This window comes from Melozone crissalis, unplaced genomic scaffold (genome assembly GCF_028551555.1).
Source record: "Melozone crissalis strain CALT ecotype California unplaced genomic scaffold, PUWL_Pcris_2 ptg000016l_1, whole genome shotgun sequence".
In the NCBI taxonomy this organism is placed as follows: Eukaryota; Metazoa; Chordata; class Aves; order Passeriformes; family Passerellidae; genus Melozone; species Melozone crissalis.
The window spans coordinates 22,368,729-22,396,485 of NW_026535794.1; the positions used below are offsets into that span (position 1 = coordinate 22,368,729).

A 27,757-nucleotide genomic window follows, 5' to 3' on the forward strand; every position below is an offset into this window, starting at 1 on the left:
TACTCCCTGTGCACATCTGCTTGTGTGTAATACATACTTAGAGAAAACTGGGAAAAGTTCCCAACTGTGGTAGAGGAAAATGGAAAGAAAAATCGAACTGCAACAAAAACTGACAAAGAAACCAAGCATCTCTCCTTCCCAAGCATTTCTGAGCCACATAAAAGGACTACTTTTTATGGCTACTACTTCTGAACTTACAGTGGAGGCTTTAACCTTTCAGCCCTTGTCACTTGAACTCCAGAGCAACAGCAATTGCAACTGTTAGGAAGATAATGAAATTGTCATATCCTTATTTTTTTCCCCCTATATTGTCATATCTTTTGTTTTTCATTGTAACTTCTGCTCAAATTGAATTTACTGTTGAGTGACACCTATGCACAGAAGATACCATGTGACTTGGCAGCATTGCTGTATCAATTTTCAGGAGTGTTCATTCTCTGTATGCTTCACTTGTGTTGTGTCACTCTGTGTCTCCCTGATTCATGGAAACTATTTCAGTTAATCCATTTAAAGTGCTAGCTTAAAAACCATGTTGCACAGAGCAAATATGACAATGATTCCTATAAAAGAGACATGCCCTTTGATTTCTGAATTTCCATGCAGCTTCTGGATCCTCCAGAATGTGGCAATGGCTTTGTGGAAGATGGAGAGGAATGTGACTGTGGGACAATAGCGGTAAGTGCAATGTACTTTAAATTAGCAACTGGATTTGTCTGAGACTTGGTACTGCACATTGCTGCTGTGAATGATAAGTGGAGGAAGACAAGCAGGGTGAAGGTCGTGTGCCCAAGGATTCAGAGTAATAGCTGGCTGTGCAGAATCAAGCCTTCAAAGGCATGAAAGAAAGCATTTTCCTAGATGGAAACACTATTCAGTGCTAAGATGTTAGTATTTAATGGCAATATGAAGCTAGAAAAATTATTTGCTATCTTGCACACAAGCATCAGTTTCATGCTCCACAAGTACATGCCTTTTTCTGCCTCTAGGTACCTAAAAGAATGAATGAAAATCCATTCAGGTAGCATGCTAAGATGAGGAGCATTAAGAGCTTGGGGTTCATGTCCTCTCCATGTATTCTATTCTGTGTGTGTGTGTTCCCAGGAGTGTGCCAGTGAAGGAGGAGAGTGCTGCAATACCTGCACCCTGACCGCGGGCTCCCAGTGCAGCAACGGGCTCTGCTGCCGCAAGTGCCGGGTAAGGACAGTGACCCTCACAGCCTGCTGGGAATGCATCCTGGTGGCTGCAGGCACTACAGCACATGTATTCTCCCTTGCAGATCTTGTGATTACTCTTTTGAAAGCTTACCTTTTAAAACTGGCTGAAATCTGATTTTTCTGAGGCTGTACTCTGTCTCTTAGGCTTGGCTTTTTGGGGCAGGGACAGTCATCAAATGCAGAGGTAAATTGAATCCTTCCAGTTTCAGACAAGTTTGAATCAGGTTGAAGTTCTGTGAGATCTTATTAAACATCCTCGCTTAAGGGATAAATGAACCATAAAGGTTTTGTTAGATGTCCTTGTTTTTTCACTGTGAGGATGGTGAGGCACTGGAACAAGTTGCCTATAGAGAAGCTGTGGATGCCCCATCCCTGGGAGTGATGAAGGCCAGGTTGGATGGGTTTTTGAGCAAGTGGAAGGTATTCCAGCCCATGGTGGTGCTGGAGCTAGATGATCTTTAAGGTTCCTCACAACCCCAACCATTCTGTCACTCTGTGAACATGCGCATCCTTATCCAGGTGACACTCCCAATGCCATATGTGTTGCTCTGGGTTTGCCCCATGAAACTGAATGGGAAAATCATACCACAGAGTGTCCGAGGGAAGAATGGAGTAAAAACACAAAAGCACAGCCAGCAGAATTACTCAGAAGGATTTGCCTAAAAGACACCTGACTTCAGTTTCAGTTTGGTCTACCTGTGTCTCCTTATGTTTGGACTGACTGAAATCCCATTGAGTAAAGGGAATCAAGCCCTGTGTAAACTCTAAGTTATTCTTCTTGATACATCAGTAAATAGTAAAAGGAGGTTTAACCAGATCGTGGCTGTAAGGGAGCCCTGTTAAATGTGACTTCAAATGGTTGTTTGTATTCATTTAGTAATAAAGATAATTAGTATTAATGTAGTTAAAACTGTGGTGTACTATGTACGATATTTTTGTCTCTGCACATTTGAGGGTTTCATTCCCTTAGGAGGATCATTAATAATAACTGTGGATCACATTCTTGGCTTTGTGCTCATCCTAATGTTAAAAAAAGAAAAAGCACATATTATGCTGGAACAGATCACATTTCCCTAAGCACATTCCCTTTTTAAATGCAATAATAATAAAAAAAAATCAGCAGATTGCCAGTGTGGGTGAATTTTGCTCAAGAATCCAAGTCACATAGGCACCATATTAAAGACTATCAGAACAAAACAAAGCTTTTGTATACCTACCTTATTTTTTTGCAAAAGAGAGAAGGGTTTATCTCCTTTCAGAGTGGCAAGGGTGAGTGAATGAACAGAAAAGTAGAATTTTACTACTGTGTTTATCAGGACAACTCAAAAGACTATATCATAGCTCTGAAACTTGGGGTTACCTTCCCTGTAACATCCTGCCTGAAAGCAGGAGTGAAGGAGGGGTTGCAAGCAATACATCGTGATTAAACATCCCAGAATCCTGTAGTGTCTCTGACAACATTTGTGCTGTTCACACCAGCTTGGAGATAACAGATGTCCCCTGAAAAATGTATGTGCATGCAGATCTCAAAAAAAAAAAAAAAAAAAAAAAAAATATCACGAGCCTGCAAAATGAACTGTGTATCAAAGTCTTAAGAAAACTCTGAGGAAAAATAAGGAGTCTGTAATATGTCCATACCAGAAACACTAAAAATTGCCTAAATGTGATGTCTTCCTTCTTTTCCAGGTCCTGAGACTTAGCATATAATTCTTTAGCCAAAATGTCTGTATTAGGTCACTGGTACACTTTTCATTGTTAAATATCCAGTCTCTTAGAAAAGAGTGTCAAACTGTACAGAATTCAGTACATTTATTAATAGTTCCTGTTCTGCAACAACAATGGGGGATTAAAATAACCGAAGTGTTTGTATGTAGAGCTCTGCAGTGTTCTTCATCCCTAGAGAGAAGATCAGGATGACTTCTTCTGTTCTTTAAAGAAAAGCAATATAGTCACAAAAAGACACAGTGACTGGTTTAGGGCAAATTTGGGAGAGAACTTCCAAAGGGGTTCCTCTAGAGAGCAGATTCCATCAGCCTCTCTCCCAACTGCTTCGGGAAAAATACTTCCTTGGAGAAAAGTGGAAAAATGAGTGATGCTGCCAGCCACTGCAGTATTGGTTTGGACACCCCCAGGGCTCCTCTGTCCCAGGAGAGACCTCTCCTGCCCAGCCCCACAATCTGTGCCCTCAGGAGGGGGTGCCTCAGAGAGTGGCACCACTTGCACCCGTAAATGGCTTGAGTGGTGCAGCATGCACACCAGGGAAAGAAGACTCTTCCCACTTCAGTCAGCATGTGACTATTTTCCATTTTTTATTTTAGATAAAACTGTAAGGAAGCATTGCATTTAAGGCAAGGTATGGAGAAACCAAGACACTAATTTTCTGTGCTTTTTTCCCCAGTTTGAACCTAAAGGAGTTTTGTGTCGAGAAGCAGTGAATGATTGTGATATTGCAGAGAACTGCACAGGAAATTCCAGCCAGGTGATTTTTGAGTCTTCTATTCATGGAACAAAAAAGCCCCACCTGTAATCTCAAAATCACTATGAATGTTTTGTATAGTATGGTGCATAAAAATTGTGTTTAATCTGTTGATGTTTAAAAAACCAGAATGATACTGAAATGTTTTTTCAAATTAATTTTGTTGTATACTTTGCTTTCATGCTTGTCTGATCTATGATCTATTACTTATTTTCTCTTTCTATAGTGTTCTCCTAATATCCATAAAATGGATGGATATTCATGTGATAACAGACAGGTAATTAGGACTTCAGTTTCTTTTGCATTCTTTCTGCTGTTGTAGATTGCTTTTTATGGATTTTGTTTTAGGATCTTTGGAAGTCACCTGGGACAGTTCTGCTAAGATTGATGATTTTTAGATGCTAGTCATGTTTTTAATGAAAAGAAGATAGAATCACATATTCCTTGCCCCAATATAAAGTGTGTGACTAATCTATGCATTATAGAAATACATATTTTAGAAAATCAAGTAATTTGAAATATTTTCTGTATTTTTTTTCTTTCTTTCTAGGGTATTTGCTTTGGAGGAAGATGTAAAACCAGAGACCGGCAATGTAAATATATCTGGGGTGAAAGTAAGTGAATGTTTCTGTTTCTAAGTTGGTTTTCATGCATGTGACTTGAAAGACTATCTTAGCTAAGAAAAATTGTGGAAGGGACATACTGAGAACCATTGAAAACATCTAGAACAGTATGTCTCTCCCTTTCTTTCCCCTGTCCTTTTGTATTTCCATCCTTGTTTCCAGCTCTTTCTCTAGTGTTGGTTAACTTACTGGTGACTGAAAACCGAAACTTTAGTTCTCATTAATAACCATCTAGGAAGCCTGTACTCATGTTCATTAGTTTATTTCAGTGGGAACATTTTTCATGAATAAATTCTCATCAATCTGAAAAAATTTTAACAAAAGTCCTGTGGTAGCATCATAAAACTTTTAATCAAGAAGAGCACTGTGCCGAGTTTCATGGGCCACCTGCAGATCATGGTGTGTCAGTTCACAAACTGGGAAGCTCTGCTTGCTTTGATTGTGTATCCCCATTTCTCAGGACATGGCTTTTCAAAGTCATCATCTTAGAAGAGATTTGTTTCTGTTTTTAGAAGTGACAGCTGCTGACAGGTACTGCTATGAGAAGCTGAATATTGAGGGGACTGAGAAAGGAAACTGTGGAAGAGACAAGGACTCTTGGGTACAGTGCAATAAACAGTAAGTTGATCCATTTAGAAAGCTACTAGAATGATGTTCTTACCCCTGATGCAGTTTTTCAGCTGGCATGAAGAGACTCAAAAAGCCTCTCTATGTATCAGATTTCTGGCCTTCTTCTGCAGACCTTTGTGCAAGAAGTCCTGGAGGGAGTAGGGTGCCAAGAAGAGATGATCCCTGACAAGAGAGCACCATCTGAGCTTGGGAGAGCTTGGATCAAAAGTGTTCCTAGTACTCATGAGGGTTAGCACTGCAGAGGAGAGCAGCCTTTGGTTTCACACCTTGGTGTGGTGTTCACTTTTTATGCTGTGCCATGGCATTGCTATATTTTCTTCATTTTTCACGGTATTGTAATTTTCCAAGTATACTCCTGCAAGTCACTGCCTAAAGCATTATTTCACATTCTGAATATATGCAGTTGATTATTTCTGCCAATTTCTGGACCTTTCACCTGTCCTTATCAAACTGCATTTAAAATTTCTCCATTTTGTTCATGACATTTAATTTCTAGTCCTGCCTACAGGTGAACTATTGTTCTTTCCCACTTTTTAAACTCTGGTAACCTTATTTCTGTTCCAATACAAATTCATAAGTAAAAAATATTCAGTAATATGGGAAATGTCAGATCCTTCTATTCTGTCAGTGCAAAAGTCTCCACACATGAGTAGTGAAGTCCCTTCAGCGGTTTAATTCAGCTTGGTGTCTATAGTTCCCCTACATATGTGTCCTATGAGAGTGTATTTAGAACCAGTATCTACTGTTGTTCCTCTATGGACTGGTTACTTTTTCTTAATAGATCATTAAATCAATTTGATGTGGTTTGTTCTTGACAGCTCCTTGCTTGTTATTACTCAGGGAATTTTTGTTAATGTGGTATAAAAACAGAGTTTTCCAAATCTATCTTACAAGGGAAGAATTTTCTTGGGAAACAGCATCATTTATGGGAGTTACTGTCAGTGGGAGAAAAGCAAGGAATAACACATAGGTTACCAAGCAAGTGGTCATATTTTTGCTTGTCCATTTTAATTGAATTTTATTTTTTATGAGTATCTGTTTATTCTTTCAATGCAGGGATGTGCTTTGTGGGTACCTTCTGTGCTCCAATATATCCAGTGTGCCCAGACTTGGAGAACTTGATGGTGAAATCACAACATCAATCTTGCACTATGGAAAAGTCTACAATTGCAGGTAATTGGAAATCCTGAAAACAGAACAAACAATATCCATCTTGCACAGAAAAGCAGCTTTCTCATTCCTAAATGGAGAAAAACTGTTTCCTTTTTATTTTCCTATTAACACATAACCATTATTGCAGTTCAACCTTTGTAAAGCTTCAGAAAATTAACTGCCTGTGGGGCAGTTAATTTTGCAGTTAATTTTGCAGTCCCCTCAATAGTTAATTTTGCCTTTAGAGAGGTAATGCTCTTCTCAGGCCCTGTGATTTTACATTCTTTAATATTTGCCAAGTACTTCACGTACCCAGAATACTTACACATATGCCTGCACTGCCAAAGTTAACTGGTAGCCTAATTCATTGCTATATTGTAGCTGAATTCTAATTATATATGCGGTATCTTTTCATAGCTTCACACAACTGTAAGACCAAATGACGTCTTAACGAGTAAACTGAGTTTTGTCTAACTCAAGTTATTTCCCAGTAAAAATGGTCCTTCTGTTCATGATTTCATTTGTTTGATGTAGATACACTGGTTAGCTTTGTTTCAGGCCCAGTGAGGTCACTGAGCCAACACTTACTCTTACCTACTCCTGGGCATTGTGCAGCACAGAAACGCAGGCAGCAGCCCTGGGCCCAGTTCCTCAAGCAGCCCCATCTAAGCACAGCACAAGTCTCCAAGGCCCTCTTGACTGTCTTGCAGTGGTGGCCACGTGAAGCTCGATGAGGACACGGACCTGGGCTACGTGGAGAACGGGACGCCGTGCGGGCCGGACATGGTGTGCCTGGACCATCGCTGCCTCCCCACCGAGGCCTTCAACTTCAGCACCTGCCCGGGCACCACCGACAGCCAGATTTGTTCAGGACACGGGGTAGGTTCTTGCACTCTTCAATGCTTTTTGCTGCTTTTTCTGAGTACCTGGCCTTGTGTGGTCTACTAGCTGGGCCTTTCAGGAAGGTCAGTGTGACTCTAGATGTCGTAAAACTGGAGAACTTTTTGAAAGTGAAAAGGGAAGGAGGCACATAACTAAATGTAATGCATTCCAGTCCAGACATCTTAAACAATGAGTCATAGTTAGTATGTATTAGTTTTACAGAGTTTTATCAATCAATGTTTTTGCTCACTTTTGCTAACTTGATTGATATTTCCTCAGGCAATGTGCTGGAGAATAAATACAGATTTATGAACTGAGAAACTTGGGTCTCTGTTCTTCCAGAGACCTGTTCTTTTTAATTCCCTCTTTATTACATAAATAGCCAAGAAGATTCATAAAGTTGTTGATGATGTTGTATTTTGTGGGCTGAGAGCTCCTTTACTCTGGAAAAGAGGGCAGAGAGCTGGCTCTTGGCAGTTTCTCTGCTCGGTGTGCAGTCTGTGGCTTTGCCGTGGCCGTGGAGAGCCCCCTTGTCCCTCACACAGTTTGACACAGTGTCCAGGGCCCTGTGACTGAGCTGAGATCAGGGAAGTTGTTCTCTCATAACGTCTTCTGTCTTGAACACTGCATTAAAACTTGCTTATTTATCTCAAATCATGCATTTCATAATATTTTGAAAAAAAAGTCATTAAGTCAGTCTGCTAAAGCAATTATAAATGCTTCTATTAAATATAGATATGTTAAAGTCTGTACTGAATAAACACTACGTCTATTTATATAAAACATAATAGCATATTTAATTCATTTATACCTAACATAAATTAAAAAATTCTATATATTAAAAATTATTTTGCAAAATTTTGTGGGCAGTAAAATTAGGGCTTTATCACTGTACCTATATTTGAGGTATTAATTACGGGAATGGATGAATAATCTGATTTTTTTTCTGAGCTACACTTTTGACTGCAGGTTTGTAGCAATGAAATAAAATGCGTCTGTGACCGATTTTGGGGAGGAGATGACTGCAGTGCTCATATCAAAGATGATCTATTTTTTGATAAGGATGCCATCAATAAAGGTATGTTGTTGTAATACCAGCTATTGAAAATGCTTGGATTTGAAGAAAGTTCATTAAGCAAAACTAGGTCTCCTACTCTTTCAGCTAGTACACAACATGCTGCAGCATCAGGAGCCTTGTTCCCCTCTCTCCTCCCACAGCAGAAGCACTGTAAAGTGTAAAAGAAGTTTGTAAATGAAGCCTCAGCTAATGCATCTTTGGGAACTCGTATCAATGGGTCCAGTTCCACCATTCTTTTCCCAATCATCTGAGTGGCCTTATTAAGCATATTGATAGATTAGACAAACAAAAGGTTACTGGGACATTCCACATCTAGATGGAGTGTAGTCAGGTAATGCCTGACTTACACTTTTGGAGTGGAAGTTTTTATTCTGCTTTAGTCTTGTGTACAAAAGAAATATATTGTAGAAAAATGAGCTTGTAAATGCTGGTCATTAGAAATTCTTGTGGGGGAACATCTTCCAGAATCCTTCATTTGATTAATTTATTCAGCTGTGGAAGGGATCTGAACAAAACCAAACAAGTAGTCACTTTTATTCCATGGATTTGTTAGGGCAGGTTGTAAGGATGTAATCTACAGCAGTTTAATATTGAAAATACTGTTTTGGGATACCTGGCATAGGTTTCCTGTGTAACAAGTATTCAGTTAGTGGAAACAGACACAGAAGTCAAAGCTTGATTTACAGATGATCTTTTTATGTCCATGCTATGCTTCAGGAGTGTATCACAATCAGCTTAGTGAAAGTTGTTCAAGCTGGTTTTTGAAAGATGGTGCATTTACTGGTTTTGTGTATTTTTCTCCTAAAACTATGTATATTTTTCGTCTTTCTTGTGTTTCCAGGCGTGGTTAGCACAAATATAATAATAGGGGCTATTGCTGGCACCATTTTAGTGTTGGCTCTCGTTTTAGGAATAACTGCTTGGGGTTACAAGTAAGTACATTTTGTTCTTCTTTATAGAATTTCAAAATATGTGTATTTCATGTGATAGCTGATTATGTTATGAAAAGACCAATTAAAAAAATCTAAAAAATCCAAATTCAATAATATTTATACAGTAACATGTTTATTGTATTAACATTTTTCAAGCAATTCTTACATTTGTATGTGGTTTTAGAGAGTTTGATCCAAATTTGAAATTTATTTCTCATTTAGTAATTTCTTTTCTTTTTTTAGATTATCAGATTGTGATTTTACTGTATGTGACAAAGGAAATGCAGGAGTATGATCTGATTAAATTATAAATTTTTCCTCATGATGAAGTAAATATAGCAAGATTAGCTCTCAATCAGTCAGCAAAGCATTTAACCACTGCCTTCATTAAATAGATAATTATATTTAGTCGACTTTACCTGAAATTAATTGAAGCACAGTTTTTGGTAGGAAAGATCTGCAATTTGCAAATAAGGCTCAAGTTCTCTCCTGGTGTAGAGATATCAGTGCTCACTGAGAGGCAAAATGGATTATATTAGCCTGATTAGTCTTTTTCAGTTTTAATTCTTTTGTGAATTTCATATAAAACCAGAAGGATTTATGTTCTTCGCTTGTAGTAAAAAAAGATTCAAGGTACTGAGTTTATCATCTGTGTTTGGATGAAACTGTCTCTTGAAGTCATTTGTGTCTAGGTCCTTGTTGTGCTTGGAGGGCAGGGCAGGCTGAGCTGCAGGCAGTGCTGTGGCTGGGGCACAGCCCCAGTGGTTTGGCATAACAAACACAGCCCCTGCTGGTGTGCCAGACTGAGGTAGGCTGAGGGCAGCTCAGAAATACGTAAGGAAAGAAGCATTTGGAATATGAAGAACTATGAAGATGAGGATAGTAGAAAAGTAGGCTATGCTGTCTTGGTATATCACCCTCAGCTTCTGGCAGTTTATTCTGATGTAGTATATTTGTAAATATGCTTATTTCAGAAGTGATTTTGTAGAAATATTTTGAGCAAAAATTTCATTCTGTATACAGTGCTTTTCTTTTTACATTTTTTTGGTCTTACTGACCATGTGTACCTGCATACTAAAAACTCATTCTTCTTCCTTTCTCTTCTGTTTATATGGAAAGAAACTACAGAAGACAGAGGTATGTGATAAAAGTAGTGGAATGTATCTTAGAAGTCTCTGAAAATAGCTTTTCTTCTCTTTCACTCATTTACATGCTACAAAGAAAATATTGAGATGGGTTATCATATTTTAGAGTGATATATGAAATCAGAATTCTATAATGCATTGCTTGAAATCCTGATTTCACTGGACTCAGTAGCAACACCAATGTTTTTTATACTTCTGCAATAGACTGTTTTATTTAGGAAAACAGGAGAATATTTCCAATAAGAGACACTGAAAATCAGCTATTAGAGACGAAAGTGTTCTTGGGAGGCTAAGAACTGAATAATTAATATTAACATGATGTTCAGGAGCCTTTTGAGACAAATTAATTCCTGGAGCTTCTTTGCAGTTAAAAATACAATGCAATTAAATTGCTGTATGGACAAAGAGCCCATTCTTTCCTGTCACCCTGTTCAATTGATTCATAGCTAAAGCACAGTACTGGCTTCAGCACAGGGCTGAGCTTTCAGCATTTCAAGCTTGTGGCCAAAAATAAACCGTTTTCCTAGTGACTTATGTTTGGCTCCTGGAAGACCACCTCCCTTTGATCAGGCATCTGCCTGGCAGATGGGTCTTGTGGGAAGGACTTGGCTCCTTCCTCTCCCAGTCCCCAGCAGATAAGAGGATTTCTCAAATTCCCCTGTTTTCTGCCTGTGTCGTTGCCTTCTGGTCCAAGCTGCTGCTTTGTTTGTCGCTGCTACCCGTTGTGCTTGTTCTCCATTTCCCTTTGTGTAGCGCTTTCTCTGCCAGGCTCAAAATATTTATAAATAGTGGACAAGCACTGTCAAGTGCTGGTTGTGTGCTCCAGGGTCAGATAGACCACAGGTACAGTAGTAAGTACAAGGCAACACTATTGAAGTCAAGCCTTTTGCAGAGGCTGGTGGGTAGGGAATGCTACCCAGCTCAAGGAAGGCAGAATTTAAGGGTTTGGTGCTGCTTAGTGGAAGCTGATGTATCTATAAATGGAGACTAACATGGCCATCAAGTCATTCTGCTGTGGATGTTTCAGTATTGGCTGAGGACAGAGCAGAAAAAATCTTGAAACAGAAACAGAGTCCACCCTGTTTATGTTTGCATTGGAATACTAGAGAATGTAACTTCATCTCCAGAAATTACTTTATGGCCAGAGAGCTGTGAGTGTGCAGCCAGTCTGAAGCTGTGTGTGAGAGCACAGACAGAGTGGGAACCAACATAAGCTGAGGCTTCTGAAGGTAATGGAGGACTCCATCATTTTAAAGATGAGGAAAATATTTAGTAACTAAATCTCCTTCATGCATAAAATGGAGCTCTGTAGGCTGACTTCTAAATAAAATATTTTTGGAAAAGTACAGGGAGTGCTCCTTAAATGAAAAAACATATCCTCCAGATTGTCCGGACAGTCCTTAAAAAAAAAAAGAAAAAAATAAAGAAAGATTACTCCTTAAATAACAATGAAAACAAGCCAGTATAATATTTTTGAACGTGACATAAGGATTATAATTGGTACTAATAATCAACTGAAACAAATAAACTGAAAGTGGTAAGTATAGCCAATTAGCAAGGATTCTGCCAGCTGGAATATGTGGCTTTAAAGGGCACAGCTATACATGTGAGAAGTTATATCTGATGGAGTAGCAAGAGAGCAGTTTGCTAGAGGAACCCTGGGGACAGAGCCACCCACACTGAGCCGACTCTGAGCACACCCATGTGCCAGCTGTGGAATGGGACAAGAACTGAAACTCCAGAGGTCTTAGAAGATGGAGACTGGAAGTACTGCATTGCACCAATGATTTATGTGCCATATAGTTGTATACTTTACATACTTCAGAAGCATTAGAAATCCAGATACGGAATGGAGAGGTCCCAGTTTAGGTCTGTAGTTGGACATAATCTGAATATGAATCAACCTGATAAGTGTGCATCTTGATAGGAGCAGACTGTAGCAAAAATATCTTGGAAAGTGTGAGGCTGAATAAATACTGATGCTGGTATTATGAAATAGTCAACTGTCAAAGTACTTGTACTTGGGAGGTTTTTTAAACCTGGTGGAACTATAACTGGAATATTTCCAATGGCAGGTATTCTCTGCTGGTAATGAATTCACCATCTGCAAAAAATTTGCATAACTTGATTAGAACTTTCTAATGCACAGATTGTTTTATCTTTTTTTTTTTTTTTTTTTACCGTAACTGAGCTTCTAGTTCTGGAAAAGGATAAACTATTACATTACTGTTGTGTGTCTTGGCAGATTGAGTCTACTACTGTGGTAATCAGGAGTAGCTGAGGATCTCTGACACTGGTGTTAGTTCCCTTACACAAGAATTCAGTTAAAAACCTGGAGGTTTTTATCCTCCTGAAATTTAAACAACTCAACAGGTTGCTACTCTTGAATTCTGTCATGATCACAAAAGTTAAATGCATCTACCTCAGAAGGAAAAAAACATTCACTTTTCCTGAGCTCCTCTTTGATGCAGGCCTGTATTCAGCTTAGGCTCTGTGCTGGTGCTTTTTGCAACCAGCATGATGAGCTATTTGAAATGTCTGGACTGGTTATCCAGTGTCTCAAGAATCATTAACTGTTCACTTTGAAAATTGTGATCAGAGTTAACTTTTTCCTTGTTTTCTCTTTCCAAAACCACATAATCCACTCTTCTGCACATAACAGAAGTGTGTGGGACTTTTCTCTCTGATGGTTGAATTATTTATTAATAGCTTTATCGTGTGTGGTTAACAGGTTTTCTCAAGGATTGCTATCCTTGCCTCTTTCTTTTAAACTAATGTTCATGCATGTTTGTGTGCATTCTAGTTCCTGTCATGTTTTCTGACTCTACAATGTTTATTACACTTCAGACAAATACCCCAGGGAGATTATGTAAAAAAGCCGGGAGAGGCCGACTCTTTTTATAGCGACATGCCTCCTGGAGTCAGCACAAACTCTGCATCTAGTTCTAAGAAGAGGTCTGCTTTTCTGTCGCATTTTCAGATTTCTACCTGTTCCATCACCCATTATTCCATTAGTCAGAACATTTCATTGTTTTGCAGCAGGTTTGACTCTTTCTTCTTTCTTTGTGGAGTGTTTGAAATAGCATCCTTTTTGCTTTGATTACTGATTTTTCTCCTGTGCCCTAGTTGCTAATTAGTATGATTAGGCCAGAATAAAAATTTTTTGCATTGTAAACCAATTTTTGTTTAATAAAGTTTTCATAATATCCCTGCTTGAGAATTGATTTCAAGTAGACTGTAATAATAATTGGTGGCTGAAAAAAAAATTAAGTAAAACACCAACAACTTTTTAAATCAGTGTCATGTAATCAAAGAAAAGGAGCATTGTCTTTCTTGAATAATAGTTATAAACATAAAATGTTAAATATAAATGTTATTTTTATATCTTTATTTGTCAGTGTCATTAATCCAGTATGTTGACTTAGACTTCTGCTGTCTCATATTAAAGATGATACTGATTGCATTTTATTCACTTACTAGAGTAGTATACTAAATGGTCACCAAGTGTTATCTTAGAAAATAATTCTACAAAGACTTTCTGCATTTTTCTGCTTGCTGCCATTAGATTAAAGAGAAATAGATTTTGCCCTTGATCAGATTTCACTAATTCCGTTATTGTTTCAGTTGCCTAAAAAATTCAACATTTTAAAAGGGAAGATTCATTTGAAAGCATTGAGAGCCATTTGTAATTGCTAAGATCATGATGCTTACTGTTCCTCTGCAGTTAAAGATTCTTTATATGAAAATGTCTAGCTAGCACTATAAAAGAATTTATGAGAAGCGCTGTGTCCTATAGGAATTGACAGTCATGAAGTGCTTCACAGGAAAACTGCAATTCTCAATTCTTTTCCCACTTAGCAGCCTACAACTGTGCAGTTGATGAAGCCATTTTCTTTGCTATTATTTCACTTAAAGTAAAGAGAAATGTATGGAAGGGACACATATGTAGTGACATTTGCTATTTTGGTATAGCAGCTTGATCTTATATACCACTTCATTCAGTTTGTTAATGAATGATTATGTTATAAGGGAAACTCCAGTAGTGATTACTTAATTATCTCTAATTTTTAAATTCAGCTTTTTGGATGTGTGGGTTGTTTATTTTTTTCAGGAAGCAAGCATTAATCTTAAATGATGCACTGTTTGTGTTAGAGAATCTTTTTAAATTTGATTAAAATTTTGAAACAAAGTCTTGGGAAAGCAAGTTTTCATAGTTTTGTCTATCAAGTTTAAATACTAGTTTAAAAAAAAGTTATTTTTAAATACTGTAATTTAATGTGTTTCTTCTTTCATGCAGTATCTGTGTTTCTTTTCATACTTCATTTATTTCATGTGTCTCTCTTTAGTATTTGTTCCAAAAAGCTAATGGTTTCTAAGGTCTGTCTGTACTAGAGAGTTTTGTTGTTCCCACCACCAATTCAGGTATGTTGTGCCACTGTCAAGTCTGGAAAAGTAAGTCTGACAAATATTCCATTAACATTGTGATACAGCTGACATAGTCCTTCCATTTGAATTCCCAGAGTGCTACCTCCTACCTTCCAAGCTGGTTTTGGTTTGCTCTGTGTGCTGGTATGGATGGCATCTCTTGGGAGATGTTAGAGTGGCTGGGCTTCTCCATGCTGGAAAACACTATGGAATGTTAGCTGGTATTCAGAGGATGTTCACGGATTAAGACATAGCTTTATGATAACTCTTGCTATTATGAAATAGCAAACACCAAAACCATTATATAGCAAGACGTTCCTGAACCTGAAAGTGACCTTGAGGAGGAGGAGGAAGTGTTTGAAAATCTGTCAGTGGATCTGTTGTTTCTCAGACCTTTCATGATGTGATTAAGTTTGAATTAATGAAACCCTGGGCTCACTTCAGTGTGGCTGTGATTAGCCTGAGCTTCTGGAAATTGAAGAGCATCTCTCAGATGCTCCCAAGGAAATCAGAGACTAAAAAATGCAACTATCCAGACTTAAAAACTACAAAAGCAGTCCTTTTAAGCAAGACTTTGTAATATGTCTATTGTGGATTTTTCAACTTCCTCTTCTCTTTTGGAAACAATTGTAGATCTCGTGGCAAACAGCTGAGCAGCAGCTCTAGTTCAACAAGAGGCAGCCTGTGGCAAAACCCCACATGTTGGACATCACCACATACATCTCTGGCCATTAAAAGGCGTGCAATAGGAAAGAAAAAACAGTTTGCACCAAGCATCTAGATAAAAAGACTATCTTTGGCTTTGAGTTTAGCATTAGAAGTATATACTGCAGCAATTGGCTGATAAAATATAAACGTTCAAAATTAGCAAAAATGAGGCAGAGTTACCTCTCCCTTGGCACTACCAGCTCTGGGTGGGAGGAAGAATGCTCGTCACAAACTCCTGAGCCCCTGAGACTGCTAGCAGTGGGTTGAGGGAAGCTGTCCTGGCTTTCCTGCAGCAGCATAAGGAGGGAGTGGGCAGCCTGCAGGTGGGATGTGCTTGAATGTGAGATGAAAAAGCCTTGAAATGAGCACAGTAGTAAGGGCATCTTCCATCTAGGAACTGAGGCAGAGCTGCAAATCCAAAGGAAATCTGGTGTGCGCCGCTGTTTGTGCATTCCACAGCAGACGAGTGAGAAAGCAGTGCTGATGCCTGGCTCTTGAATGTGGGCACATGGAGCCACTGCAGGGACAGCTGCAAGGTGTAACTGCAGAGTTTAACCAGAAATCCTGGATGCTCTGCTAGTGCAGACAGACCTTAGGCTGTGTTTTGTCACTGGCCTCGGGAATGTGACCAAACCACTGAGCTAACATTGATGTGAGCCAATACCCTTAACAATAACTGCATCTGAGCCCTCCTATTCCAGGTCAAATGGATTATCTCATTCCTGGAGTGAAAGGATCCCAGACACAAAACATATTTCAGACATTTGTGAAAATGGGAGGCCTAGGAGTAATTCTTGGCAAGGTAAGTGTGAACCACTGTGCTGGCCACAGTGGAAACCAGCTTCTGGACCACTGGTGCTCTGCTGGAAGTTTAGCTGATCTTAGGACAGCAGCATGACTCCTTAAAATTGTGCTAATTGTTATTAACTTGGAATTAGGATTTAGCAGCACCCTACAAGTGCCTTTTTTGCACAGTACTTTGTCACAAAGAAATTACATTTAATTTCTCCCTCCAGTGTGAGCTAACATGAAAAAGAGAAAGAAATCTATTCACTATTGCCAGCTTCAGTGATTTTATCAGGCAGTGTTAGGCGTTTTTCTTGAAGTGTAGGGAATTTGTCAAATAACAGCTGAAATAAAGGAGCTCTTTGCTCTGTACAGTTGCAGCAAAAAGTAGAGAAAGGTAACCTAAGTGTCTGAGGTAAATCAAGTGGAACAGACCTGTGAGATTTAAATGGTTAAAGTTAAAGGTTAATGGCGTAAAGTTAAAGGTAGCAGCTCTTTTGCTATGGATGCAAAAAGAATATGCAGTTTGGCATGGGGCAGGTGAGTTTCAAGTTGTTTTACTGTCTTTGTCCTTTGATTTCTTTCAGGTAATATAGGAGGAAACAGAAAGAAAGTCAGAGGCAAAAGATTTAGGCCACGGTCTAATTCAACTGAGTAAGTCTGAATTTAAAAAAGCAAAGCCAAAAGTAGAGTTTTCATATTTATGTTTTGTAGATGGAAATTAAGAATACTGAAAAGTAGACAGCTGCATTTTTGCTCTGTGGCCCATTCTGATTGCTGACTGATAATCTGGTAAATGGTTTGGCTAATGTATTTCAACCTCTTTTAATGTATTCTTTAAAAATTAACTATTAATTTTCTTTTTTCATGTAGGCTTCCTCACAGTCGTTCCCATAGCAATTCCCAATGATGGTGGCAGCCTGCACCATCACTGCAGGCTTTTGTCTACAGTAAACTGCCATTGCTGAGTGTATCCTGGTTCAGTACTGAGTTTCTGATAACCTGACTGTTTCCTACCCTTGTCTCCACCTTGGGTTGGGCCATTGCAGAGTCAGAGATTTGTATCTCTGCATACTTTCCTGGAGGTTGTAGGAGAGGTATCTGTCTGCTTTGAGAGTACATTGAAGTTTGCCATTGTAAGCCTGAAACAGCCAGTCTTGACTAAACCCTGTGATAAAAGGGTAATTAAAGTCTCTACCAAGTGACTGATCCCCAGACTTTTCCTCTACAGCTGACAGTTGCTGGCTTATTGATTTATTGGTTACATTTCCTAAACAGCCCACGTTGCAATGCTCCCCACACAGGAAGAGCCTTTCTTATGTACTTAAGCCTGTTGGTTCAGGCCCCTCTTGTGAATGAGTGGTGAGTGGCTGGAAACCTCTGGGCTTGTCAAAAGCACTGGCCTACTCTTACAGCACTTACACTCAAAATGAATGGCCCTTTCTTTGGCCATGGTGGTAGTGACAGTGACCTTCCCCATATCATGACTACTAACTTTGCACCTTGATGGGCAAATAGGCTTGATAGCAACCCTGCTGGAAGCTAATAATGCTAACTGCTCTCTGGGCCCCATTTTCTTTGGTTTGGGGATTTTGAGTTTGTTCTGAAACTTTTCTTTCACCTGCAGTGCACTGTCTTAAGGTGAGTAGGCTCAGAAAGAGAAAACCCTATGCTACAAATTACAAAAACAGTACTTCGATGCACATTGCAATTATAACATTGCATGGTCAAAATGGCATCATGGAATCAGAAATTTTAGCCCTTGGAGGAGTTTATCTCAAGAGTCTCTGTACTCTTTGTGCTGATAAACTCTTACTGAAATGTTATTTTGCTCATTTTCTTTCCTCCTTGCATGAGATAGTTTGATAAAATCAAAATTAGTCTGGCCGAACTGCCAAAAATACAAATGAGATTTGCTCTGAGAACTTTGAAACATTAAATAAGCAGACAAACAGAGATATTGTGAGTTGGAAATATTTTTCCCTGTATATTTGTTTCACTTTTAAAGATGCCCCTGAATTTCCACCTAATTCTCTGCTTTCCTTTTTGCTGCTTGTTATGGTGGTGTCTCAACCCAGCAGCAGCCCTGATGCTACAGGGAGGAGGCTTGTACTTCCCAAGGGCCATGCAGCAACCTTTTGGGGATAAAGCACAGTGTGTGTGTTACTGGGATAGGCCTGCCAGGCAGGAAAATACCTTTTCTCTGGTTGGGTCTGTCCTGGACTGCACAGGCCTGAATGGCTTGTCCAAGTCTCCTGGGCAGTCCTGTCACCAGCTGGAGAGAGAGCTCCCACTGAATGATCCACAGGCTGTGTCAGTTCAGTGGGGAATGGAGAGAACTGCCAGGGCTATTAGAGGGCAATTAGCTCTCTGGTTAGAGGGACAGCTTCTTTTGCAAGGAGAGAAAATGGACTGAGAATGATGTAACTGTGACCAGCATTTCATCATTTAGGAAAAAAATAAACCAAAACAACACCAGCTGCTTTGGGGATGCTGCAGAATACATGGAGGCTTTTCCCAGACCAATTTACCTTTCTACCTTGTCTGGGAAGTACAGAATAATATTGAAATCTGTTCTGAAGCAGTATTTAGAAAGTCAGCTTGTATGGCCCTTAGGAATCCAATAAAGCATACTTGTTGATATGGAAGAAAAAGGATAACAGTGTTGGTCTCCTGTAATTAGCAGACTGTAGTTAACCATTATAAAATTGTGTTTATTAATGCCATGCCTTGTGCAGAATTCAGTTTTTTTAAAAACCACACTAGTGTGGTTCCCTTCAAAGATACTTGTATGCATGGTCTGCAGTAACTGCACACATTATGCACGGGTTGTTTTTTGTATACAGCCAAAAATCAAATAGAATTGTGCCATTAATCATTTAAACAAAATTTCTTAAGGACTGAGCAAGGTTTAAAGTCTGCAGCCCTCACGAGCAGCACTGACAGGGTTTCAGCTCCTGAAAAATGTCCTGCTCACACCTTTGTGTGACCCTTGGACCTAGCGTACATGAACAAAGCTTATGCTAAGCATAGAGCTCTGAGGAGACTGCTAAAGATATTTTGAGACATTTTTAATTGTTTTTGGATGTTTGATAACAAAATAATTATTCTTTACTAAAGGCAGATGGTTCATTACATGTGGAAGGAATGCCAACAGGCCAAATGCTTTTTCAGAAACGTGGCTGATGAAATGGCCTGATAAATAGCTCTCTATTAAAATCCATTAGAATTATCCAGGAATGATGACAGTTTTCTGAATAAGTTGACAGTTTAATTGGGAGCTTGTGTTAAAACAGGTCCCAGCAATTCAGACCTTGGTTAATTTGCACTGCTTTTCCTTCCTCGTTGTAATACATGATACGAACGTCTTTGGTTTAGACTTTCTATTATATATTGTCTTTTTGCAGCCGGGTAACCCATGCATCTGAGCCTGGGCTTTCTCTCGCCCACCAAATCCCTGCCCAAGGCATAAGCCCAGGGGGTTCTGACCACCCCCAAACAGGGAGTCGGGATCACAGGTCAGTCTCACCTGCCCCTGCATTCTGGGCTGCCATTTTGTCCCGTGACAAGTCCCTTCCCTAGTATCCGATAGTTTCTCTGTGGCAAAACACCGTGACTGCTTGGAGGTGCTCCTGCTGATGCAGCGCTAGCTACCCTTCCTCCTCGCCAGCCTGAGGAGTACCAGTACTCTTGAGCCCAGGTCTTTTGCCTTGTTGCATGTTGCGCTACGAGCCGAGTCGAGCTGTCGGTCTAGCTCTGGGCTTATGCGTAAGACACCTTATTTCAAAGCAGAATTCCTCACTCAAAGGAAGTGTGCATTCTGGCCATTACTAATGGACATGTGGCCAGAAAGATCAGCCTGGGGGCTTTCCAATGGTGTCATGTAGCGGTCTGCAGTAACTCGAGTTTAATCTTTTTGTAACGGGTGGATCGGGGTGGTGAATGATGGTCTGTAATACACCCAGACCCAGGAAACCCTGCAACATGTTTGTGCAACAATTGCATGCTTTGATAGCACCTTACATTGTTTTCTAATACAGGAAGCCAGATTGGGAGTGTTTCATGGTTACCAAAAGACCCTTTCAACTGAAAAAGGGCAAGTTTAAAGTATTGCAGCAAGTACAAGAAAATGTACAATTAAAGCTAAAGCAGAAGTTTACTAGTTCCTGGTGATGCTGGCATCAGCCTGTTGCTTCACTTGTGGTTCATCTGTTCTGCTGCACTACCACTTTTGATGTTTTCTTTCTCTGGACCCCAAGCTGGAAAGCATAAAGCACTCCCGATTCCTGATAGATAAGCGAGCTGAGGAAGCTTCTTAGAAGCACTTGTGGCTGAGGGCGAGTCCTTTCTGAGAGCTGTGGCTGTGCTTGCGCGGGGCGGGGAGGAGACGTTCCAGAGCAAAAAAGGAGCAAAAGAAGTTGAAAAAGTGCTGCTGCTTTTGTTGTCATTGTTGTTTGAAATATGGAGGGGGTTGAATGACATGATTTGGCCCAACTTTTATTCATCTGAGCAGTAACTTGCAAGGCCTGTTCCCATGTGTGAGGTCATTGGAGTCACTCCCATAAATAAGGGTGGCAAGAACTGGACCAGAAGTATCAAAAATAACTTAAAGATGAATTTTCTTTCCCATTTTCCTTGGTTAAAATTTGTTTCCTATTTCATTGTGCTAGTTTCTATTGTATAAAGATGATGATCACAAATAATAATTTGATTGTTGCCATTTATATGTAACATGAACAAGCTTTAAATTGGTCCAGGCAGACTCCTATTTTCTGCATCTGCCTTTTTTGCTGACATGACAGAAGGGGAGGAATTTGCCTATCTTGTTATTGGGAAAAATTTGTTACAAAAGTTTTCTTCTTCCTTAGTAATTTGTTGTCAGATAATTAAATATCATCTTTATTTCATAATTTTTCATGTAACTAATATGAGTAGACAACTCAGACTTTTTTTTCTAAAAAATGTGGTTTTGATGTCAATATTGCTTCTGTAAAATGTGAGATAACTCTGCAGCCTACCTCCATTAAAGCCAAACTAAATGAACCTTGAAAAATCAGAGGGTTGTTTGCCTGTAAGTGTAAAAATTGTCTCTATACTGGCAAAAAATTCAAACCTTTTAACATGATGAGGCTGAAATTCATTCCTGTAAAAAGGGTCAAGCCCAAGATTCTGTGGTCTTTTAGCCATCATCTTGCAATTTATCTAGATGGATGCAAAAGTGTGTCTTTGGCAAGCAAACGTCATGACTGAAGCCAAAATGCCCCTTCATCCTTATTTTGACATCATGAGGGAGTTCAAACCATGAGCTTAATGCTGGCCCTCTGCATAGGAGTGAATTTTACCCTTAAGACACTAAATGAATGATGTATCCCAAAGAGTTTCCAGATTAATCAAACATATGAGTCTTGTCGTAGGTCAGATTTTCTCATGCAGTTGTACACATTGCCTAGTCCTCACCCAAATCCATACTGATTGATTTGCCATATTCACTTGCATTTTGGGGATGAAGACATCCTTGCTAAGCTTGTGCTGTGTGTTCTCAGATTTTCTATTCTTGTTCTTCTGCTTTCTCTGTTCCTTCCATTGCTTTCTGCAGGTATTTAAACCCATGGTTCAAAAGAGAATATAATGTAGCTAAGTGGGTAGAAGATGTGAATAAAAACACAGAAGGACCATACTTTAGGTATTTTGTAAATTAATTCTATAATTCTCATTTTTTAGAGCTGTTCCAGCATATACAAATATCTTGGGACTCTTATCTTGTATAAATCAATACAAGTTACTTAGGTGCAAAGGGCCCCTCTTCTTTTGCTGCATTTTGATGTCTGTTTTTGGCTTCATGTGCAATTTACAATTCTTTTTCTGAATGTTTTAATGAAGCCATTGAAAAGGGTATGTGTAGTGCATGCGTTCCCACCATCATCTATAGCTTGTAGTAGCTTTCTCATCATTTTATGCCGAATAGTGTTTTATGGGCATGAGACATATTTATCACTAATAAAATACTGTTAACTTAAATAGAATTTTAATTTACTGAAGCAAGTAGTTTCATTACACACTGGCTCTACCTACTGTCTTATATAGTGCATACTAAAATTTAAATTAAAAAAGACTAAAAGGTAGTGGTATTTTACCCTCAACCTGTAATGAAATAATTTATATATTTTAATTGGAAAACTAAATTTGCGAGAATATACTCTGTGCTCTAATTGTCAAACTGCTAATTAATCTGTTACAAGTGAGGTAGGGTTCAACCAAAAATATAACTTGCTTTTGAAAGGGAAGAGTATGCATTATCTGGTATATTCCAAGTTACAGAGAAAAACCATGCATCAGGCTGGGCCCCTGTTGGACATGAATCAAGAGACTGAGAATGTTGCGGTATATTCCCAAAAGACACAGTCCCACAGCTGATACAGATCTCTGCATCAGCTGAAAAAATGAGCCAGCATAGGAGAGAATGGAAGACAACTTATGACAAATGCATGAACAAAATCCATGAACCTGTAAGCTGACATATAAAAAATGAAGATAGTTACAGAAACACAAATGAAAAGAATAATAAGCAAAACCTTCAGCCAAAACAGTGAAGGATGGTAAGAACAAGTAAATAGAATCTTAATAGTTTTGCTACAAAAGTAGACCTAATAAAAGTGCAACAGGACAGAAACATATGCTAAATGTGTGCAGTGTGCATTTGGAAAAAAAATATGATGGGAGTTGTATCACAGGGTACTAATGAAAAACTTTTATTCCAGTAGTAACAATGGCAGACATTAAATGGCAGGGTAAGAATGTAGTCATTTTTAGAACTAAAAATGTCCCAAAGTCTTAAAACACCATAAAATGATTACTTTTTAAAACCCTTTCTGTTTGTTTTCAACACCTCATAAATCACAGACAGAGTAAGCTGCAGGAAAGGTTTCCAGGGAACAAACCGGAAAAATGAGTAAACTTTAGCCGTTCAGCCCTCAGTCCTGAAAAGGGAGAAGAGTTCCCTAATGCAAGAATCCAGGGCTTACAGGAGGTTGATTTGATAGTGCCAGTTGGTATCAGACAAGTCTCTTGGTACCTGGGCATTCTGGCAGGGAGTACTGTGAGTCTGGTTGTTTCAGTGCTGGCATACAGGGTCCAGGTCTGGTGCCTGCAGTTCAGCAAGCACGTTCTAGAACTGAGGAGATCTAAGCCCAGTTCTTTCTAGAGAGCCTCAGGCAGTGCAGTTTAAGGGAGCAGCTGAACACTTACCTGATCATGAGGTCCACATCACTGCATATGGAGCAAAATCTGTGTGTGTGGGAGGTCCTTTAGATTTGCCAACTAAGACTGATAATGACCAGAGGTCACTGGAAGCTGAAATTAGGCAAACTCACATAAGAATTGAGGTGTGCTTTATTACCAAAACCTTTGCTAAAAATAGCCTCTTGACCTTTATTGTTCAGGCAAGGACAAGAGCTGCTCACCATAATATAACCCCATAGCTGTCTTTCAGGGTTTTTGCATCAGAAGCCCTGTGGTAGCCATAAACAAACACATTGATGGAATATGAAGATAGCACTATTTTAATACACGTTTCTTTAAATGGTTTAGATAAACAGGGTTAAAAATCTGCATACTCATAGTTTGGTTTTCATTTTTTAGTATCAGTATATTTTTATTTAGTAACTAGATTAAATTGATGGGAGTATGCCCTGCCCCTGAGGGTATTCAGCTGTTACAACAATGAGTCACATTTTTAATTGTATTTGAGATAAACCAAGCATTTTTGGCACGTAGATGAGGATTAAGCTGACCCATGTGAGTTTTAAAGGCTATATATCAGCAGAGACATAGCATAAATCAAATTTTTTGCACCACAGAAGCTTACTAATCACTGCCTGCAGCCATTCCCCTTAGAAATCAGAGAGCAACTAGAATAAATTTAGAAATCTGAATTGTCCTAATTAAATGAGGTAATCATGGGGAAGTATTCTTCAGACACATTATGGAAGGCAAAAGATCAGATCTCCTGAGATGAGTTGCTGTGGGTTTACAAGAGGTTGAACTAACAGTTTCTCCACAAAAATCAGGTGCAATTTTGCTTAATGATAGCATGGGCAGGAAAAGACTGTTCCTAAGAATGGTGTGTCAGAACATCTTGTGGCTGGGTTTTGAGCCTGGGTCTGTGAAGTTATTCCCAAACAGAATGAAACAGATCTTACTTGTTAAACTAGAACATCGAGCTGAAGTCACACTGTCCGGCTGGTACTGTACTTTATTAGTGAGAGTGCCAGGATAAGACATTTACAGCAGATATTTAGCTGAGTAATATTCATGTTACTAATCATCTTTGATTTCTCTGTCCTTTTAAATGTGTCCCGAAAGTAATACTGCTGTTGTGCTTGTTTCCATGTAGTTTTAGGAATAATATGTTGATGACTGGTGCTGTTGTAGGAAGAGTTGAAATTGAGTTAGGAAATATGACAAAAAAGCCTTCTAGGAAAGTTGCAGATTTTCAGAAAATAGAGATATTAGTCATCACCCAGATTTTCTCCATCTACTTAAAATACCCTATATAAATCATAATTTGTATCTCTAACACCTGATTTCCTAGTAATTTTTTTCTAGTCTACAAGTCTGATGGGGATTTCATATAATTACTTTTTATAATGATAGTAATAATAGTAGCTGGTGTCTCTGGCATCAGAAAACTCCCTAGTGTGGGATTCCCATCTGTAAGAAGATATGATCTGTGAAGGAAACTCTCATTTTCCTGCTTAAAGTCTAGTCTAGATTTTAATTTTGTGTGCCAGGCTATAACCACATAACCTCAGCAATAAAATCAGGCAGGAAGCCTCTCCCTGAATTTAGCTTTGCTGTAAGGGACATTATTTTATGAATATGCTACTACTGATTATTCTTGTTACTGACAATTACAGTGTCCACTGCACAGGCTGACCTTCTGAAATATGGTTAAGGATTACTCAGAATTCTCACTGAATCTAAAAGACTTGATGGAGCCGTGATGGAATCAGAAAAAAAAAAAACTGCCAGAAACCCCAAACATGGTATTTCTGTAGATAATTATAAAGAAAAAAGTCTAGAAGGCACCTTCTAAAGTGTTGAGCTACCTACATTTGATTTATTTCAAGTATTTACAATATGTTATGTTTTATGAGTTACTTAAACACAAAAGTAACAAACAAAAGGTTTTTTAGATGGAGACCCAGAGCACATAACCAGAAGGAAAAGGGCCATCCTAAATCAGAAGGGCATCAAGAAGGAGCATGGAATGAGGAGACAGTAGGCTGTCATTTCCCTCCTATTTCTAATGCTCTTTTGTGTCCTTGACTTTTTCTCAGTTCCTCTTTAGTTGACCATTTCATTACCTTCTTTTGTGAAGGTAATGAAAAAGGTAATGAAAGCTGGGGCCAGAGCTACGACCAGCCCTTGGCAAGCTGCTCTTGCTGAGACAGCTCTAGATTGTGCTTAAAATAAAAAACAAACTAGCAAGCCTTTTCTGTATTACCAAAGCAAAATACTGTTATTGTTGGTATTAATGAAAATGGTAGATAATGAAAAAATGCCTTCTGATGTCAGGATCAGGGTTTTGCTTCAAGAGTTAGGGAGAAGGGTTCATTGAAGCATGTGAGTGCCTGCTTCTGAGGCACAGTTCACTGCTCCAAGTGACAGCTCAAGCCACAACCATTATCTGTTCTGCAGCCCCTCCATGAGCCTTCTCTCCCCTCTGCTGCTGCTCTTTCTGAGGACTTGTGTGCACATCTGTGGCTTTAAAAAGGAACTTACTTTAAAATGTTTAGCCACACCAGTGTTTTTATAAGATCCTAATGTAGGATCTAGGCTGATGATGTCATACAAAGAGCTGTATCCACAGCAGCAAAGGTCAGATTAGACTGATAGGGTCTGTATTTGGGCTTGCAATGCTTTCACCAGGTTGAATGTTAATTGGATTTCATTACATTATTTCAGTCTGCAAAAGAGAATCACTCACAGTTCAAGAACAGTTCAGATCTGTCAGGGCCTCCTGCCTTGAGTTCAGCTAAAATGACACTCAAAATTGAAAAATGTTTAGTTGTAGTTCAGGTGACACATTTTGCACAGTTTATTGTGAGCCAACATTTGCTGTTTAGGGACAAGAGGGGAGCAGGTAGGCCCAAGGCTGCAGGGACTGCTTCCAGATGTCTTCTTGCTGCCACAGTGTTTGTTGTGAATCACAGAATGGTCTCCATACACTCTTAGTTTTAGCTTTCAGGACAGAAAGACACAAAATGGCTACTCTATCTTGCTTTCTGTTCAAAAATTAGAATTTTTGCAGGTGAGGTGCATGGCTTCATTTGGGGTTGGCAGTAAAATCTCTGTCGTGGTGTGTACTGGTTTCTTGTGAAAGTTTCAGCTGGAAGCAACATTTGGCATGAAAGCTAATGGATTTGATTGCAGGAGAACTGAAACCCTAGTGAAAACTAAGTGGATCCCACCCTTGACCAAAACTGCCAAGTTTTCCTACCTGTAACCCCAGCATTACCTGCAAGTGTCCCTGAATGCTGTCTCTCCATCCTGTAAATGAGAAAGAGCCAGACATGACCTTTCTCATTTAAAGTATATGTAAATCTGGGATACACAGCACATACACAATTGCAGGGCACAACCTGAAGGGTGATCAAAACCACCTCAAACAATGTTGTTTATCACAGAAGATGCACTGTAAGATCTGTGAGCATATGCTGAGTTGTGTATGCTCACAGTCTCAGTGGCTGGCACTAAAGATGACAAAAATCAGCACATAACTCTATAACAAAAATAAGTGGTGAGGCCCTGTGAGGGGAGGGCAAGGTCATTTCTGTAAGTGTGCAACTGCATTCTTGATGTGTTGGCTGCAGTGTTGCAGCTGGGCAGCAAAGCTCACATCAGTCAGATGTGCAAACTGCAGATGATCAGGCAGTACAAAGGGGATTTGAGAAAAAGGATGTGTAGGCAGCTACTCTGGAGGCTTGGCCTTCAAAATCTTTGGAAAAGGCAGCATTGTGTTTGAGCTATGGTGCAAAGCTTCCTGGCTGAAAGGATGAGTTCGGGATCTTGGTCAGAGGATCAGGGAAAATATTCAAGATGCCACATCCTTGCTTGTGCAGGGAAAATATTCAAGATGCCACATCCTTCGGGGGATTATTACTCCTTCCAGGATCACCTGCTCAGATGGATGGACAGGAAGATTGGTTGTGGCTTTTCCTCTCACTGTGGCCTTCTCTTAAATGTGAAGAGCCTGTGGTGTGTTGGAGGTGTCGTGCCTGGTGTGGTGAAAGAGATGGGAGATGCCTTCATTCTGTGCCACCCCCCTGGCTGTGCTACCTTGTAAACAGCTTTCTGATAGGGCTTGCCAAGTCAGATTCCACTGGCCCAGTTCCTTGTTTCTGATCTCCATGTGCATTCTTGCAAATTTTAAAATGAAAATTTAAAATTCTACTGCAGCAATGGGGTAAAATTTCTGAATAATTGGATTACTGATAATATGTAAAATCTGCTCTCCTTACTTTCCCCTCTCCCTCTTCTCCTTATATTCTTCATTTTAGATCCACAAATAGTTTATTAGTGATAGTCCAAGTGGGGAATGAGATGAGAGGACTTGTATGGATAGTGAACATCAGGGCACTGTTGACAACCTTTCCTTGAAATTTTTTTTTTTTAATTAACCTGTTTTCTTGCATGCACAGTTTG

The 27,757-nt window shown here is 39.3% G+C and overlaps 1 protein-coding gene across 3 annotated transcripts in view; it reads left to right on the forward strand.

The window, feature by feature from the left end:
* The window catches only part of ADAM22 (ADAM metallopeptidase domain 22), a 58,572-nt gene that overhangs the window by 21,978 nt on the left and 8,837 nt on the right, over positions 1–27,757 (forward strand). The window contains exons 12-25 of one of the 3 annotated variants that reach the window (XM_054273722.1): positions 604–675; positions 1,102–1,194; positions 3,613–3,693; positions 3,917–3,967; positions 4,241–4,304; positions 4,826–4,931; positions 6,000–6,116; positions 6,806–6,974; positions 7,947–8,055; positions 8,897–8,987; positions 12,980–13,087; positions 15,967–16,067; positions 16,639–16,705; positions 19,459–19,569. In XM_054273722.1, the coding sequence (XP_054129697.1) occupies positions 604–675; positions 1,102–1,194; positions 3,613–3,693; positions 3,917–3,967; positions 4,241–4,304; positions 4,826–4,931; positions 6,000–6,116; positions 6,806–6,974; positions 7,947–8,055; positions 8,897–8,987; positions 12,980–13,087; positions 15,967–16,067; positions 16,639–16,705; positions 19,459–19,569 (1,340 nt within the window). Of the gene's footprint in view, positions 1–603; positions 676–1,101; positions 1,195–3,612; positions 3,694–3,916; positions 3,968–4,240; positions 4,305–4,825; positions 4,932–5,999; positions 6,117–6,805; positions 6,975–7,946; positions 8,056–8,896; positions 8,988–10,106; positions 10,125–12,979; positions 13,088–15,966; positions 16,068–16,638; positions 16,706–19,458; positions 19,570–27,757 lie in introns of all 3 variants that reach the window. The other 2 variants (XM_054273723.1, XM_054273724.1) reach the window with 2 other exon arrangements.